Source organism: Stylophora pistillata, chromosome 4 (genome assembly GCF_964205215.1).
Source record: "Stylophora pistillata chromosome 4, jaStyPist1.2, whole genome shotgun sequence".
Lineage (NCBI taxonomy): Eukaryota > Metazoa > Cnidaria > Anthozoa > Scleractinia > Pocilloporidae > Stylophora > Stylophora pistillata.
In genome coordinates, this window is record NC_142522.1 from 39,378,311 (window position 1) to 39,397,110 (window position 18,800).

At 38.5% G+C, this 18,800-nt stretch overlaps 1 protein-coding gene across 2 annotated transcripts; it reads left to right on the plus strand.

Moving 5' to 3' along the window:
• Positions 1–26: 26 nt before the first annotated feature.
• LOC111337325 (N-alpha-acetyltransferase 35, NatC auxiliary subunit-like) lies at positions 27–18,273 on the plus strand. 2 transcript variants are annotated; one of them, XM_088757095.1, is made up of 29 exons: positions 27–165; positions 316–389; positions 1,854–1,916; positions 2,317–2,350; positions 2,473–2,584; positions 2,892–2,966; positions 3,837–3,929; positions 4,786–4,860; positions 6,199–6,265; positions 6,414–6,457; positions 7,170–7,223; positions 7,347–7,436; positions 7,933–8,050; positions 8,274–8,362; positions 9,454–9,537; positions 11,024–11,083; positions 12,090–12,184; positions 12,426–12,492; positions 12,789–12,887; positions 13,087–13,140; positions 13,435–13,559; positions 13,641–13,723; positions 14,585–14,632; positions 15,050–15,132; positions 15,456–15,521; positions 16,187–16,297; positions 16,740–16,823; positions 17,618–17,698; positions 18,061–18,273. In XM_088757095.1, exons 1-29 carry the CDS (start codon positions 101–103, stop codon positions 18,118–18,120), a joined length of 2,253 nt encoding a protein of 750 aa, XP_088613221.1. In that variant the 5' UTR covers positions 27–100; the 3' UTR covers positions 18,121–18,273. The 2 variants fall into 2 exon arrangements, with proteins under 2 accessions (XP_088613221.1, XP_088613222.1); XM_088757096.1 differs by having other exon boundaries at positions 70–165; positions 340–389.
• Positions 18,274–18,800: the final 527 nt, after the last annotated feature.

Consider the following 18,800-nt stretch of genomic DNA (forward strand, 5'->3'; position numbering starts at 1 on the left):
TTATTATTATTATTATTATTAATATTATAAAGTCCCAGGGCCCTGTCGGTTACAGTCGATGGTGTAAGACTGGGGTCGAGGAATTAGAAAATTATTCAAGATGGCGGACAATGAGAGCAAGAAGGTCAGTGCTTCTCCCGAAGAAGCAGGCGACAAAGACACCAGGTTGGTGTACGGTTTTATTCTTCCGCGCCCAAAAACTGTTCCTTAGCTCTATCAGCTTATTTCAAGCGATCAGCTTTATGTTTTGCACCGACCTACGCGTGCTGTAGTGAACCTTATAAAATTTGTGTAAGAATGGGTTTTAATTTGCAGCGATGAATTGTCTGCTCTCACAAGTGAGGTTGTCAGCGGCGTAGAATCTATCACAAAGACTCTTTCGAAGTTGGGTGAGTACACACTGAACCACCGACTGCGGTACAATATGATTTAAGTCTCTTTTTCCTAATACTTGCTTTCCATCTATGCGATGATTCTTAGCAAGAAATACCCACCCATCCCACCCCAGGGGAGGACACCATCACACAGTAATCTCGTGCAAGGGAAATTAACGTCTCCTGCCCCTAACCCTGCTAGCCTGCGTAGCGGCCCGTGAGGGAGGGAAGAAGGGGGTGGGGAGTCGAGCGGCAGGCTAAACCCTGCAGGAGACGGGACCTCCATTTATTCGTCCCTATCCGAGAAGACTAGAATAACTAACCATTATTTTCTTTGATGTTATAGAAAGGTAGCATATTCTTCTCAATTATTTTAAGACCCTGAGTGTTGGTTTGGCCAGGGCTTGAACCCTTGACCTCCCGCACAACAGTGCAGCGCTCTATACATTGAGCTAACCTATGCATGTTAAATAACCTTCAATTTCAAATAATCTTTAAGCTTAACTTAATACTTCGTTGATAAGAAAGGCAGACTTATATGACCAGAATTCTACAATTTAAATAGGTAAAGTCTAGTTAATGTTGTCAGTGAATTTTTTTGCATATTTGTTGTCTTAATGCATTATTGTGCATAAATTAATGAGTAATTATCATAAATCAGCCAAAATTATGGAAACTGCTGTCAGTGGAGTATACTTAGCCATTGTTATTAGCAATAGAGTTTGCAGTCAATATTAGGGTGAGGCACTTTTCAATGAGCTGTTCTTACACAAAAGTCAGGTTTTGTTTTTTTGTCTAAGACAAATTGACTTTGGTTTATGAGAGTAAAAATGTCTCAAAATTATGTACATTTTTAGTGTAGTTTTTGTTTCAATGACTGTGAATATATAAAAATCACATATGTGAACTGCAGTTTTAGGAATGAATGTGAAAGTGATCTTTGCAGTTGTAATGAACGCTTCTTGAGCAGTAGTAAGTATAAGGCCTGAAAAAAATTCAGGGCTGTATGGGATTTGAATTCATGACTTATGCAAAACTGATGCAGTGCTATACCAACTTAGCTAACAATCCAACTGGGAGGTGGTCATTTTGTTGGTTTGTAATAATGAGTCAATTACCAAGTGCAACTTAAATGTTACAACTTACATTTTCAGTTTGTTTACTAGCGAAACTGGCTAGTGGAGATCAAAAACCAGTAGCCAAAACTGAATTCCTACTAGTCTGTGGCTAGTTGGCTATCGTTAGTGTTGAGCCCTGATTACTGTGGAATGTGAAAAGCATGTGAACTGCTTTTTGGTTGTTAGTTTAGAATATAAACTGTTTGGGGCTGCGTCGGTGGGAGTAACAAAATAATTTGGATATATCAACAAAGTTGAAATGGTAAATTTGCCACTGTAACGTAGAATATAGATGTATTGGAGCAGTACATATGTTTTTTTGTTTTGTTTTTGTAATCCTTTCATTTCCTGTTGCCTGCAGGTGCAAATGAACCTCAGTACAACTGGGAGGATATAACAGACAGTTTTACTGAGGCTGCGTCTGGTAAGACCATTCCATTATTAAATGTAATCTAACCAAGAAATTGTGTTCTTTGCAGTCAGTTATTAACAAGCTTTATTAAAGCTAAGCATACTTTAATTAAGGAATTGTAGATGATATTCAATACTATTTGATTAGAATAGTTGTGTTAAACTACTTTGGTCTCAATTTGATGCTGATTGAGGTGCAATGGGCCCAAGTTTTCAAAGATGTGGTGGCATTTGAACTAGCCACATGCTCAAGGCACACACTATGAATAATTGGTGCAGATTAAAGACCTGCCATTTCTTTTTAATTAATATATGTGGGTCATTGGCCTTTAGCATGTAGTGCTATTGAAAATATGGATTATGATCAAACTAATGGACAGGAGATAACTTGTTATTTTCTGTTTTTCTTTTAGAATTGAAACTGGGTGAGCTTGTACATGACAACATGTAAGTACATACTAGTTGTTATAATTGCAAGTATTTTCAATGATCAGTATTTTATCAAATTGTACCTTTCAATGGAGAGTGTCTGACAAAGCCCCTTCTTTCAATTTTTTTCCTAATGCAAGATTTGGCTTGTTTGAAGCCATGTCAGCAATTGAGATGATGGACCCCAAAATGGATGCTGGAATGTTATGTAACAAAGCTAAGAAAGTTCTTCAGTTTGAGCCAGCAGTTAAGGTGGGTGTTGGGATCCCAGTTATCAAATATATGCTTATGTCCATTGTAAACTGGCTTGGTATTAATTTTGATAGATACTTCTGCATAGTAAAGTTTTTGAATAGGTGAAGACTTCAACTTTATCTCCCTTGTTCACATATAGAATATTTTTAAAATAATACTACCATACTGGTACTGATCTGCACATGCTATAATAAGTAAACTTGGGCTAAGTCCCTAAATTACTTTTTTATTAAAAAAAAACCTTTTGCTGGAGAAAGCTGTGGTTTAATTCCCTACTGAAAGAAGTTTCAATTTTTTTACCCAGGCTGATCTTGTAAGAATCAAAGACTTAACTCCCAAAGAACTTATTGGTATCATGGATGAATTGATAGCTTGCTTGGTAAGTACATTTGAATTGATATCAACTGCAAAAATTGTAGTCAATAAGTAGGCCGATGTTTTTGTAATTGGTTGCTATGTTTATTTCAGTTAGGCAACCACTAGGTAGCAAGTCAATTATTCGGCAAATCATGCAGTCCATCAGTCAGTCTGTTAGTGTCCATCCATACATGGGTCAATCAGTTGAGCAGTCAGTGAATAAGTCAGAAAGCCAGTCAATTAGAAGTTATCCAGTCAATCAGTCTTTCCATTAGTAAGACACTGGGACAAGCAACTAGTTTTAACAGTTAGTTAATTAATCAGTCAGTCAGTCAGCCGGTCGGTTATTTAGTTTTCATTTATTCAGTTAGTTAGTCATTCAGTTACTTCTCTCAGTGAAAATAGTTAGTTCATTATTCGATCATCTAGTGATTTAATTACCACATGTATGCAAATGGCTATTTTGTCAATCTATTAAGCCTGTTTATTTGTCTCTTTGTTATTCAGCTATTCTTCCACCATTTTAGGCTTTATCCCGTAATTATATATATCTTATTAACCAAGCGCGAGGGGCGTACTGGGAGAATATCGGCCCGAGGTCTTGACAGTACGGACCAAGCGCAGCGAGGTCCGTACAAAAAAGGCCGATATTCTTCCAGTACGGTCCCGAGCAAGCTTGGTTAATAAGAGATTTATTATACGACTGAAGTTCAAAGGGACACAAGTGCGGTATCATTCGGGACCATTCAGGACCATTCGGGACAGTGCCCGGTCCAATACTTAGAGAATATTGGACCGGCAATAGAGCATTTTGATTGGTTGATTTTAGTTAATGGCCCTCTGACTGCCTGAGTCGTGTAATAAAATTGTGTTATTCTCACATAAAATACAGATTACCTGGTTAGATGGACACTCGCTGGTACAGACAGTGTTTACTTGTCTCTACATGCACAATCCCCTCATCATTGAAGACCCTTGCCTCAAGGTAACAAAGTCACATACATTTTAAACACATGATGTATTATTTACTGCCAGCCAGGCTTAACATACATTTTCCTGCACCAATCTTAGAGTTATGGTCATGTAAAGGTTGTGGATTCTGGATTATTGTGGACAAAAAAAAAACAATGTCAGTGTTTGAAAATGCTATGCTAAAGCAGTTGAATGCACTTCCTTTTGGTACTGTTTGCTAAACCATAACCCAGGCAGGATGTTGAGTGTGCGCAAGAGAGGTGTGTAAATCTCTTGTTAAAGGTGACTGAGTGATTTACAAACACTTCCAGAGTGACACCAGCAAGCCATTCAAAAGTTGGGCCTATAATTTGCCCTAGATAATAGTTATGGTAACAGTAACTGTACGGTACTGATACAGGAAGGGACAGGTTTTTGACAAATCAGAACATTCTTTCCCAGTGATTGATGAGCTAACCGCCTCCCGGTTAGCTCAATGGATAGAGCGCTGGACTGTTGTGCGGGAGGTAGAGGGTTCGAGCCCCGGCCGGACCAACACTCGGGGTCTTGAAATAATTGAGAAGAATTTGCTGCCTTTCTCTAACATCAAGGAATGATTAGATATTCTAGTCTTCTCGAATAGGGACGAATAAATGGAGGTCCCATCTCCTGCAGGGTTGGGGTAGGAGACGTTAATTTCCCACACACGAGATTACTGTGTGATGGATGTCCTCCCCTGGGTGGGATGGGTGGGTTTACAGAGGGCCATGTGTTAGAAAACTCTTTACTGGGCTAATCATGTATTTACCCTCTTGAAATAAAGAACATTGTATTGTATTGTATTGATGACGATTATTGTACTGAAGTGTGATACCATCCATCTCTTTCAGGCATTCTGTATAGCCATGTTGAAAACTTGTGACCTCATCAAGTCTATTATTAATAGAGCTCAAGTATTTGAGGAGGTGAGATGGTGATTCAATCATAAATTAGCTTTTTAATAATGATGAGAAAATTGCCAGGACTAATATATTATCAGATACAATGAAATATATGAAGTTCATATATTTTGAACTGCGGTATTAGATACGTATGATGCACGATCCTCGCAGTAGATAGCGCTATTTAAGCAATAGCGAAAATCAGACCTGAAAAAAAAATCAGGCCTGTACGGGATTCAAACCACTGACCTCTGCGATACTAGTGCAGTGCTCTTACCAATTGAGCTAACAAGCCAACTGGGAGCAGGCCGTTAAGTTGATTCGTAATAAACCCGTGAAAGTGATAAATCAGATACAATGAAATATTTGAAGTTCATATATTTTGAACTGTGGTATGATGCACGATCCTCGCAGTAGATAGCGCTATTTAAGCAATAGCGAAAATCAGACCTGAAAAAAAATCAGGCCTGTACGGGATTCGAACCACTGACCTCTGGGATACTAGTCCAGCGCTCTTACCAATTGAGCTAACAAGCCAACTGGGAGCAGGCCGTTAAGTTGATTCGTTATAAACCCGTGAAAGTGATAAATCAGATACAATGAAATATATGAAGTTCATATATTTTGAACTGTGGTATTAGATACGTATGATGCACGATCCTCGCAGTAGATAGCGCTATTTAAGCAATAGCAAAAATCAGACCTGAAAAAAATCAGGCCTGTACGGGATTCGAACCACTGACCTCTGCGATACTTGTGCAGCGCACTTACCAATTGAGCTAACAAGCCAACTGGGAGCAGGCCGTTAAGTTGATTCGTAATAAACCCGTGAAAGTGATAAATCAGATACAATGAAATATATGAAGTTCATATATTTTGAACTGCGGTATTAGATACGTATGATGCATGATCCTCGCAGTAGATAGCGCTATTTAAGCAATAGCGAAAATCAGACCTGAAAAAAATCAGGCCTGTACGGGATTCGAACCACTGACTTCCTATAGTTCATTGTATCTGATTTATCACTTTCACGGGTTTATTACGAATCAACTTAACGGCCTGCTCCCAGTTGGCTTGTTAGCTCAATTGGTAAGAGCGCTGCACTAGTATCGCAGAGGTCAGTGGTTCGAATCCCGTGCAGGCCTGATTTTTTTCAGGTCTGATTTTCGCTATTGCTTAAATAGCGTTATCTATTGCGAGGATTGTGCATCATACGTAACTAATATATTATGTTATAGAGTTCATATTTTTATTAGAAAATCTCATCATTTAAATGTTGGGCCAAGTGCATCTGAAAAAAGACACAAAACACTCAAGCTTGGCAAAGGGAATGTTTTTAGAAATTCCTATTTATTTTTCCAGGAGGATTTTCAAGCAATTACCTATGGATTTAAATTTGCAACTCAAGTGACAGAAACAAGAGCTGCAGGTTTGTGATTAATGTCCTTCTAGTTTGGAGGTCACTTGGGTCATAAAAATTACAACATCTCATAACAATCACAATATAGTCCACAAATATTATTAACAACTATTCAATTGTAATCATTTAAAAATAATACTCATTTCAATATTTTTAGGTATGCTGAAAGAGGCAGAAGATGAAGTTGGTAGAAAATTGAAGGTGCAGGAACAATTAATTTTAGCCTTGAGATATCATTCTCTTTAATCCCTTTACTCCCAAATTTGTCCTCAAACAATTCTCACCATGTTAGTTTGAAGAAGTTGTGATGGGTCAATTAAATATGATAATCCCCTTAATGATATTTTTCTGTATTCTCATTACTTATCTGTGTGATGTTGTTTTTGATATTGTAAGGAGAAATTCTGTGTTGGTCACTTGTGGAAGTTAAAGGTTTGAGTCATCATAAATCAGGGTCCAGTTGTTCGAAGGCTGACTTGCACTAACCCAGGGTTAAATTTTGACTCAGGTTTCCTTATTTCTCTATTCAAGAACCTTTCTGAGATAATTTTCCCCGTTCTTTTTAGAGCATCCTATTATCAAATTGTAGAGACAAAATAATTAAACTGAACTTTAATTTCTTAAAGCTTTCAGATCTGAATTCAAATTTTACGCTAATCCTGGGTTATCATAACCCAGCTTTGAACTCGGCAACAACAACAACAACAACAACTTTATTTTTTTCACCCCAAAATATACAAGAAAGAAAAATTTATAATAATAGTACAGACAGTAATAGGGGTGCTGGCTGTCCGAAATAACCTAAGAGTTAAAAATGCCAGGCAGCCAGTTAAAAGAAAGAGCTTTTTGAATCCCAGCCCTCTGCATAATGTACAAGTGACCCTATGGTATGTATCTTAATTCTGTTTTCTAGCCATTGAAGACCACACTGAGGGAAGAACCTAACTGTGACTTGGATGCTGTGCAGGTACTGTGCTGTGTACTCTACAAATTTGTCATGACACCAGTCTCACGCCGACTATCAGAGTGGTGGTGAAAATAAAAATGTATGTTTATAATTTTGTTTCTCAAAAGTTGTTTTTCCCTGCAGAGTCAAGTTAAGGAATATGAAGCTGTTTTAGCAAGATTAAAGTTCTATAAAGCATTTTACCTCACTTTAGTTGCTCTGGAAAAGTCAGAGGTGTGTTGAATCTAAAATGCTACCATTCAATGACTCAATTATTTTCTATTTTTTGCAATGATTGATGAAGACATTTGATCGCTATTTTCAATTGACATTTTAGCACCTTGTATTGTTTAAATGTAAGTATGATAATTATAAACTGCAGTGTTTTACAGGGATTTCCAGCCCTGAGAAAAGCTGTAACTGCAGACATGTAAAATTTTGATAATTTCTTATGTGGGCTTGGTATTGCCAATCAGCTTCCAACACATCACTTGCCTCAAATTTTTGTTGTCTGTTCAGGCCTGCATGGTTGCTTGCAGATATTCAATTGAACACTCAAAGAAAAATTCTATATCTATCAACACCCAGGTATTATTCTCTATCAGAGCTTTAATGACCTAGAAGAGGGTTATAAGCTTCTGTCTCTATTTATTATTGTTTCAGGCCATTTGAAGGTGATGATTGAGTTCACTACTCACAAACACTGTTACTCTTTAATCAACAATTGTAGGATCCAGGTATCACTGCAGCTAAGCAGTCATTAAGCACTGCACTGTCTCTTATTGAACCAATCAGAAAGACTGTGGAGTTAGGAATTCAACCTGTATCAACTGACGATAACAGACAAGGTAGCCCGCCCGTTGTGTTTCTTTCAGAGTTCGATTGGAATTTTTTTTTTCTTCCAGAATGTGTTTTGAACTAGTGCAAGATTTAAATTGTGTTCATCAAACAGTGAATATTGAGATACTTTTAGGTTACTGTCAATAAAATCTGGTCTAAATTTTCCAAAAATGTGTATCAGACTCGTCAGAACAACTCACGCACTTTTTTTTTTACTGGATATCTTTGTAGGTAGTATAATGGGTTTTGAACCGCTTGTCAATCAGAGACTTTTACCTCCGTCCTTTCCGAGATATACAGCCATCTTTGGTCGACACCAGGTGACAAGTTGTAAATAGTTTTGAATTAGATAGTCAGAGTACTTTTTCAATTGAGTGTCAAAGTAACTCGCGCACGTTTTCCCGCGCTTCGAGTTCTCATTGACTCTTAAAGGTATTTTTCTTTCTTCTGATTTGTCGTTCTGATTACTTTGGTTTGGGTCTTACCACGCTTTATTTACAAAACTCCAAGATAAAATTTTTTTTCTCTGCATGTTGTCGTTAACCTAGAGAAACAGGAGCATACAATTTGTAGTTTGAATTGGTAGATTCGAGAGTAGGATTTCGGTTAGAGTTCGGCGTGACGTACTGTTCTTTTGCGATTTACTCGCCTTTCCACTCTTGCAAGGTCGTTACTTTCAGGTAATTGAAATGTATAGTTTGTATATCCCATAAACATTTATTTTGAAATCGTGACAAGCGCGCAAAAATGAAAAAAAAAAAAGGCATGTAAGGATCAGCTTCTCAGAAGTAAAGACATTTATTGGTAACTACCATGGTATTCACAGATTAAAGAAGCTTAATGTAAAATCTGTCATCACATTAACTGTTAAGCTTAAGATTACATATGTGACAAAAAGGGTGTGAATTGTCACCTTTTTTTTAACAAACATGTTCCAGGTTGCTGTTCAGTAATAAATCGCAGATGATATCAAAGTGTGGTACGATAAGAAAAAAGTCACAACACGCAGCTGAGTGTTTCACTGATGTTGTTAACACATTTTGACGCCATTTGTTATCTATTACAGAAAATGTTATACCTATTTGTTCAATACAATAAAGTGTATCGTTATCCAGATGGAGATTTGTGAAGTGAACGAAAGGAAATGAGGAAGATAACTGTTCAACAAGACTCGAACCGTCTTTTAATCCAAGTTCCCTTGAACCGGCATGCCTTACATTTCATTCATATACACACAAACATATGCAGATTTCATTTATATAAACACGAATATCGTTACAAAAGGAGCAAGGTTGTAAGTGATGACGTCATCTATACGTCTGTTCCCCAATATATCACTAGTGAGAACCGATCAAAGTGCGTGTATTCAACTTTTGTACATGAATTCTAACAGACGGTTCCTTTCTTTCAGGCTATTGATTACACCGAAGAAATGGTCAAAAGATTTCTTCATATCTGTGATGTAGTGAGCTATGCGTCGCTTCACATTGTAATTGTAGGTGGATCTTCTTATATGCTGCATGTTTGTTAGTACATATGGCCGTCGAGCTGGGACTGCGCCTGTCAAAGCCAAGCAATTTTCTGATGCTTATCACTCAATCAATTATTTCTGGTGGGAAGTCATATTCACTCGTGTCAGGGCTGCTAATAACGGCCGGTCAACGGACAATGTCCGGTCAAAATTGGGTACTGACCGGACAAATCCTTGGTTTGCCGGACATCTTGTCCGGTCCTTTACCGACTCGTTCAAAGAAATTTTAATTTTTAACTGTTTGATAATCACAAGGGACACAGTCATGTTTCCAAAAGAAAAAAAAAAACCAATTTAAAAGTAGACAAATTAGTGGTCGAGAAATTCCCGGCAGTCGCAAATTTCCGCGATGTCATCAAGTCCTGTCGCGACCGCAAATCATCGTGTTTTCCGTTATTTTATTTACTTTATTTAAGTGTTCCCAGTAAGTAGAGGGTTTTACCTTTGGCTAGATACCATCATTTACTCTTAAATAAAGTGATTGATTGTTTGATTGATTGAATGATCGGAAAGCACCCTCACGAAGAATAATCTTGCTGCATCGAGAATACTCCAAGTCGCATTTGTTGCAAAGTGCAAAAAGCGAGTAAAAGGCCCAAAACCCGGAGAATCCGACCACTCTTTTACTCTAACAAAAATTCACAACCGTAACTTTAAAAAAAAGGGCTCTGAGTGTAATATTTAATTTTAAGTGATTTTGCCAGATGTAAAGTAAAACCATAGTTAGTAGAGGGGGACCTCTACTAGCTATGGTAAAACGGACAATTGTGGTTGTATCTTGCGTAACCGTTCCACGTACTCAATGCGAGGCTGCTTCTGCAGTAAAGAGTTGTAAAATTATTGACTTGTAATTTTTATTGCCAGACCGACTTGGATTCAGTTGTTTTTTAGTTGTAAAAGGATTACTGTGCAATCTGGGTTCACTATCGCAAGAGTTCCGACTGTTACAATTTGACCGGCCAAAAACGGGTACTGTTCGAGCAAAAACATGTTTGACCAGACAACGTGACCGGCGACTGCCCATTAGTTATTTGCAGCCTTGCGTGTCACACAGGGCTGAGTTAGGGGGTCCATTATTATTATTATTGTTGTTATTATTTGTCGTTAAAAGGGCCTGTCAGTGCCTAAATTGAAATTAATACTTTTGCTTTTCACAACAATTTTTCGCCCGCGCTTCCCTCGAAGAAGTAAAACTACCAAATTGACGTGTAATACTGTTATTGAACATAGTTCCTCGATTCTTCTTGCTCCAAGGCACCCCTCAGTCCTGCGAGAAAACGCTGGGACAATGGTTTATTTGCTAGAAAAATTGCTGTGGTCGTGAAGGTCAATCTACAAAGTACCTAGATGAATAGCAGCCACAAATTAATTCTACCTCGTTAAAAATGTCTAGATTGATAACTAAGTACAAAGTGCTTTTTAGATTTAACGATTAAGTGTCTTGTTGCAGGACTTCGTTTCAGAATTCAGCAAGAAGCGGCCCTGTGTTTTGACACGTTCGTATTTGCAGGTAGTTTGATTATTTTTTGACATTTTTGTTTTTTGGCCTACAGTTACGTTGCAATTGGTACGTTCTCTAGTATTCCGCGCGTATCTGTTGTCTTTCCGGACTTAAACACGAAGGCGCGCACTAAAAGGAGCCTTAGGTCCCACAGGACCATTTGTCAATCAACCGTCGTGTGATGTAGAACTCTAAGAGTCAAGTCAGCTTGAGCTACAGCTATTCCAAAGCAGTGAACAGCGGGCGCATTCCTCAAAATTGTTTTATGTCTTCAACACAATACAAGAATTTTTGAGATTTGTATTTCCTTTCTCCAATGGAAACTGTCTTTATTTGTGGCGGTAAATTTGAGATCGAAGTAGGTGGTTCGCCCGTTACCTCATTGCCACCATGCTGGTGGAAGTAAACAATAGATATCTCGTTAGCTCCTTTTGTTCGTCTACCAGCATTTGAATTTGACCCAACAGTGAGTGACAAATGAGCCTAGGTCTTCCCAGGGAGACTTCCTTATATAGCGCGCCTTCGTGTTTAATAAGAAGCGCTGTTCTTGCAAGATCTGTGCGCATTATTCTTTCTTTTTCTGAATTGTGTTATTCAAAGAATGAAAATCCTTGACAAAATAAAATACTGAATATTTACGTCAATTTTATGGTATTCTTGGGTGATTGCAAGATTTTCCATACGACCTTCACTTGATAGCAAGCAAAAGCACGGATAAACACAGATTCTTAGTTACTCCTATCTCGAAGTGCCTGACAAAAAAGAAATCAAGGAAATATTTAAAATAACAAAAGTGACGTAAGCAATTTTATATAGAGGAGAATTTCGAGGAGGGTCTTAACAGTCACCCGTTATTGTCGGTTTTCTGTCCAACAGGCTTCACTGCCATGACTGCGCTTGCGTTGTCACTCACCTATTTTCGGCCTCGCTAAACCTTCGTACACCGCGTTACTGACAGAACACAAACAAAATACGTTTGTTAAGTGAAATTCTTTGTTTCTACTTTCATGTACAGCTTCTTGTTTGGCGCAACAATAATCTTTTGGGAAGAGCTGAAACAATCAGAGATGCAATCAGAGCATTTAACAGTCCACCCTCCATTGCTGAAAAGTAAGCATACTGAACTATTTGGAAACCCGACAGAAATTTTTCTTAAATTTTTTTGTTGGGTCTTTTTGGGACTAATCGTGGACAGCGTTTACAAGCGTTCCAATCCTTTTGGACTCATTTGACCTACAGAAACTTCACAATACCTTACTCAGTTATAATGAATAGCCCACAATAAATAGCCCACTTAGAACCTTCTTATAGAGAATTGCTCTTTATGTTTGTTGGTTTGTTCTCGCCTCAGATCCTCACTCAGTACCAGTCCCAAAGCAAATGACCTGGCTGATAGTTTTATCAACAGAGCTGTCAGGGTAAGTCTAGGTCTCCACGAAAGTAACTTTCTGACGTCCATTACCTGTGCCTTCTTGTTTTGGTCATCAGAAGCATACTTGCACTTCTCAACAAAAAATTAATATAGCAGAAAGGAAAGAACAGAACGTCATGTTGGTTCTCTTGGCTGCATGTACTGCAAATGTTAGTGGCTCGTAGTGATACTTACCAGTCACTGTCAGCACTAGTACTTACGCTTACTACTTGTTAATCCCCGACTTTATTTCTTATTATTTGCTTGTTTGTTTGTTTGTTTGTTTGTTTTTTATTTACGCAGCCTGTGAAGTCCATTATCCATGCTCTCGGCCACAATCGTGCTCGGCAGAGAGACAAGTTGGCACATCTTTTGGAGGAGTTTGCCGCTCTTCAGGATGAAGTAGGTTACCTTCTATACTTCTTGAGCTAAATACTTCATTCGATCGTTAATAGCCTACGTGCAAGAGATTAGAAATTACATGCTTGGGCGTGAAACTGAAGTTTTGCGTGGGGAAAACTTGTTGGAAGCTAACACAAAACAAATAGGTATGCCATTGTGGAATTCAGATTAAGAAAGGACCCTATTCTTTCTTTTACAGGCAGACAAAGTAGATGCGCAACTTCATAATTTGTTAATCAAAGTAGAGCCTCAGGTATGACTATAAAATTTTGAAAATAAGTGTCTGTGAGAGCGATCTGTTAACTGAGTCGAAAACAAACAAAAATTGTTTGCTTTGTTGCTTTCATTTTTGCCATTTCCTCGACCTCGATTTTTCCGTTAATTGGCTGATTGTTAATTGCGTTAATGACAGTTTATTAGACGATGGAAAACAATATGCTGCCCTTTCAAGGCAAGAATCGTTTTGTTTGTTGTGAACGCCAGAAAGCGAAAAAAAAAAAACTCATACACTGTTTTTTTTTTTTTTTTTGTCTTCTATATTTTGTAGCGTCAACACTTTGCTTGTTTTGGTTCATGGGTGTTGTACCATACACTGAACATCATGATTCAATACCTGTTGTCTGGGTTTGAGTTGGAACTATACGGTCCTCACGAGTATCACTACGTTTTCTGGTAAGATACCATAACCCAACACTCATGATGAGGAGTTTTCATTTCATTCGAAGCTTGAGGTGTATTGTTTTGACTTCTTAGGTACTTAGACTTCTTGTTTGGGTGGCACATGACGTGCCTTAATCGCGCTGAAAAGTTACTGCAGGCTCAAGAGACCGCACTTGGTACGTAGACTTGAAATAAAGACCAATTCTCAATCGAGTGTCCAAAATAATCCGGGAAAAGTGTTGTTTTCGAATTAGGAGTTTATCGAAGAGCGAAGAGTTTCATAAAAAAAAAGGCAAAGTGTTGTGCGAGCTGCGCTTCGCTCCATTCCTATGAAAACGCTGAACTACTAAAAACTAATATTACTAGTATTAAATTAATAATAAGGCTAATCGGGCTCTTTACAATTCAAGAAAAAAGGTCACTACGTAATTTAAAACTAAAAATAAAACTAGAAGTAATCTTGTGCTTATATAAATGTAAAATTTACAATGAGGCTAGTAAACTATTTACGCTCCATTCCTTGCAGATTTTCAGATGGTCAAAATTATAGAGCGTTTACAGTCTGCTAAAATTCACGACTGCTTTGAGATGCTGGTTTCCACGAGAAATCGTGTTCTTACTTGTTTTTAACTTTCATTTAATTTCAAACTTTCAGCAGTGTGTAGGATTTATTGCCGTGTCCTTAGTTAAGGCCTCCCGTTAAATAAATTTTGCATGAGCCCTTTTGTAATAAGTATAATAATTGTTGGTCTTCATTGTCCTTTGTGGTACGCAGCTATTCCAACTACTACGGCTATTTCACCCCTTGAACCGTAAGAGTGACCAGCATCTAATTTCTCCTTACAGCAACACCGCTGAACCACACAAAACGTTCAGGAGAATAAAGGAAATGATCACCAACTAAAGAAACTCTTAAACGAACTCTCCTTGTCAGCACCTTAGGAAATTGTTAGAAAACAGTATGGAGAATATGCATCCTGATATTAGGGAGTAAGGGGCTTAAATTCAAAGAAGTTACATTCCTTCATTTTTTTCAGAGCAGAGAAGTGGTCGGAGTGGAAAGAAAAATAAAAAGAAAAAGAAGGGTAAGTTAGAGCTGAGTGTTTTGCAAATTGTTCCCGTATGATGTACACTTCTCTGAATTAGTCACAGTAAAGTTTCTCCCCCCCCCCTCCCCTTCCCTTCGGGCATAACCACTCAGGGCATTTAAGTTTGGTAATTTGTCTTTGGTTGTTTTTTTGTTGTTGTTGTTTTCTCTTGTTTTGTTTATTTCTCTGTTTTGTTGTAGTTGTTTTAACTTATATTGTGCTCTAATAAAAATCGACGAAATACTGAGAAAGAGCTCCTCTCTCAAAGTCTCGGTTTCCTTTTAGTATTTCAATGAATAAGGGAAAAAATTCCTCAGAAAGTAAATTCGTGTTCTGCTTCTGTACTGCTCTGTGGAACAGAGCTGTGTTGCTTTTTGTGTACTGAACACACTTGAATTCTTTTTTTTTTGTTAGCGAGTGAAAAAGCAATACAGGAACACCAAGGAATGTGGCACTTATATCAAGGGATGAGGCATCTATGTCAAGGATATCTCAGGGTAACAATACCGACTTTAATTCGATGTCTTTTATAATAATCTCAGTCCTATGTTATGCGCATTGCCCAATAATGCTCTCTCCTAATGCAGTGCATTCTATGCCTTCAAGAGTTTCAATAAAAGCTCGTTACCAGTCTACCGCCGCCTGTAGAAGATTTTTTTAGCCTGCGAGCAAGTTGTAGTGTTTGGGTTTCGCCTTACGGCCCCTTTTCCTGGCACAGCCCTCTATTACACCATGGGGGTTGAATATTTGAATATCATAAAGTTATAGTCATGCCATCTTAAGCTATCGTATTTTTCCTGAAATTTTAACCTCTTGTTAGGCAATTGAAGGATTTGAAATGCAAAACAAAACAAGAAAGCCAGCGGATAAATTTGGTTCCGAACAGGTATGTACCAAGAAGTCAAAATTTATTACCATTTCATAGTTGTTTGAAAGCAAGCACACAGAAAAAAACAGTGAGCTGTGTTGTTTCCACTATCACCTCAAGTTAAGAATTCATACGAGTGGAGCCTGCTTTTGTTAGGGCCGTGAATTGCTTCAGAGACACAACACGTACACAGATTATACAACACAGCCAAGTTTTTTTTCTGTGTTGGACTGGCCCCAAGGATGCAGGGTCCGATTTGGTTTTTTAACAATTGGTAGCTTTCTACTCTTTGTCCCATGAGCAGTTTAGTTACAATTTGGGTTAACAATGTCAGGGCACTTTTGCCAGGTGTTCAAAGCGGTGACATAAAGCCTGACTAAATTAGTTCCTCCGGACACGTACTACAATGTAGTGCCAAGGCACGAGTTTTGGAAAAGCGGCAAACGGAAGAAGGGAAATTTTGTTGTTTACTATCATCCGTTGATACACCCCTAATATATCTCCATTCTTTGTAGAGAGACTTTTTTTCAATTTTACTCCTGTACTGATTGAAGTTCCATAGGAAATGTTGGCAAAATAAGGAAACATTTTAAGTCCGTGTTGGTGTGATCTATATGATTGATTGTACTTCCTAGAAACAGATAACTATTTTCATTATATTTTGGTTCATTTTATAATTACAGACTCGTTACGAGCGCCGTTTCATGCCATTCCAAGCTGTGGATACCCCTCAGCCGATGTACTACGCTCACTACAAGGAGTATAGTAACATGTCTAAGATGAATGCATCGCAGGTTAGAGGCTGATGCTGAAACAAATTCTAGCTAGCTAAACAATGTTCCCGTTGGAACAATTTGCAATTTCCTTTTTCGTGTTATTCAGGTCCTTGCAGTATGCAGAATGTTTATCACATGAACCTGGTCTTATGACTTTAAAAAGGTCAACCGTAGACTACACGAACTGGCAATTTGTTCATATATAGGTTAACTCCCGCTGGAAGCACTCAAGTTTTTTTTTTTCCGGACTATTCATTTCGAGCTGAGGAAAAACAGTGATGAACTGCTTGGCGATACCTGAATTATGCCAGCATTGAATTATGCTTGCTTTTGCTTGTTTTTTTTTTTCTTTGTTTTGTGAGTCTCCGTTATAGTGGATACAACGTTTTACATTTCCTCCGTCATGAAAAGGGAGATGTCATGACTAATCAGAAAACTTGTTCTGGTCTCATTATTTCAGAACACAGACTTGTTTGTGATGGCGTCAAATTCATTTCAGCAAGCGAAGTCCATTTTTGAAGTTGTTAATAATGTACATAGTGAGGTGAGGATACCAGCTGTTTCAAACCGTTGAAGTTTGATGATGTCTTAATCTGATTTATGTCGAGTTGTTTAAGCCAGCTGCTACAGTATGCTTCAGCTTTTACGCTTCTATCGAGCACTTCAAATTAACTCTTCCCTCCCTGTGCCAAACTAGTTCTTGGTCTGTGCAAACAAGCGGAAAAGCGAGCGCAAAAACGGCGAGAGTCAGGCAAAGAAAAATGAGGCGGTCTTTTCCCTGGAAATTACTGCTTTTTCTCTCACCTGATCGTATCCAATAGTCGGCCGGTCGACCTAATGATTTGAATTGCGGGACGTTAGCCAACCACTATTTTGCAAAGCTCGTCGATTTCTTTGTGCGGAGGAATGAAAACCAATATTTTGGGAAGTCACCTAATAAGACTTTCTGCATGCGACAGAGTAGCGGGCCCATTCCTATCCCCCCCGTTACCCAAGTTGCATATCAGCAGCTTCAGCGTGATTCCAAAAAAGGGTCAAACAGGCAAATGGCGCCTTATAGTAGACTTATCCTCCCCCAAGGGGCTTAGTGTTAACGATGGCATAGACCCGGAAGAATTCTCGATGCACTACATACGGCTGGATGAGATTATCAGGATGATAGCCGCACACGGGATAGGGGTCGTCTCGAATCTGTATGCAGCCGAACCATCTTCTTTTGCTGTCTTCTTTAAAAGCGAAATAGAGAGAAAACAGAGATAGGCGTCGGATCAAAATATTTCATGGTTCCTAAAGTTTTTTTCTTCGAAGTATTTGCCGTTTTTTCGGTTATTTTGTTAGGTTGCTTTGTTGCTGAAAGTCACGAAGACAAACCTTGTTGTCACCAAACTGGCTGCTGGAGGCCACAAGCATGACTCAGCGGTGAGCCTTCGCACCGTTTTACAAATATGACCTGTAGAAAGTACAACATGTTTTTTCATTGAGTATAGTAAACCAAAACCAGAGCAATTGCACTGGCCAATCACAATGAAAGAAGATGCTTCGAGGAGCCATTGAGAAATCTAAGAAAACACATGCAGACTGCTTGTGGCCCGGGAGAAGCATGATTCGATACTCCTTAGCTACAATAGGCGATATAAATACATTATTACGTGAAAGATTCTTACCAATAGCCGGTAATACTGTGGTCAGTTCAAAATTACTGCTGTAACAGTAAATAGGTAATAATTTTTTGTTTTGTTTTGTTTTTTTGTAATGTTTTTGTTAATTTTTTTCTCTTCTAGATTCCACCAGAGTTTGACTTTCAATGCCACCGAGCCTTTCCAATCATCAGGTTAAAGTAAAATTCGCGGATCCAAATGAGTTTCATTTCCAAGAAAAACAGTTTGCACCTCGTGCATGAAGAAGGTTATGCAAATCTATCGAATACGTGACATTTTATTCAAAGGCTTCTTGGCTTGTTCTATGATGACCAAGGCCATTGGCTTCCATTCTTTTAGCCTGCAGTGCGGGCATATTTTGGGCGCACGAGTGCACATTTTCGTATTAGGCCGCCATCTTAGATTTGGTAACTGTGGAGGATTGGGGCGAGGAAATATTTGCCGAGGGAGTAGGTGTTAAGTGGAAAAATGGGCAACGGGGGAGAGGGAGGGAAAGGAAAAAATTTTTTATCTCCTCCGTTGCCCATTTTTCCACTTAACACCTACTCCCTCGGCAAATATTTCCTCGCCCCAATCCTCCACAGTTACCAAATCTAAGATGGCGGCCTAATACGAAAATGTGCACTCGTGCGCCCAAAATACGCCGGCACTGCAGGCTACCATTCTTTCCATCGAATGTCAGGAAATGATAGACGTACTTTTAAAAAGTCATGTTTAAAACAAAACTTATTTAATACACACTTTCCATGTTTTTGTCTGGCTCTTTTGGTCTGTATTTCCCGGCCCGAGTGTGGAGTGGTCGTTTAATCTCCGTCCGTCTGTGTGCATATCACTCACCCTCTTGAAAGCATGATATCCTACTA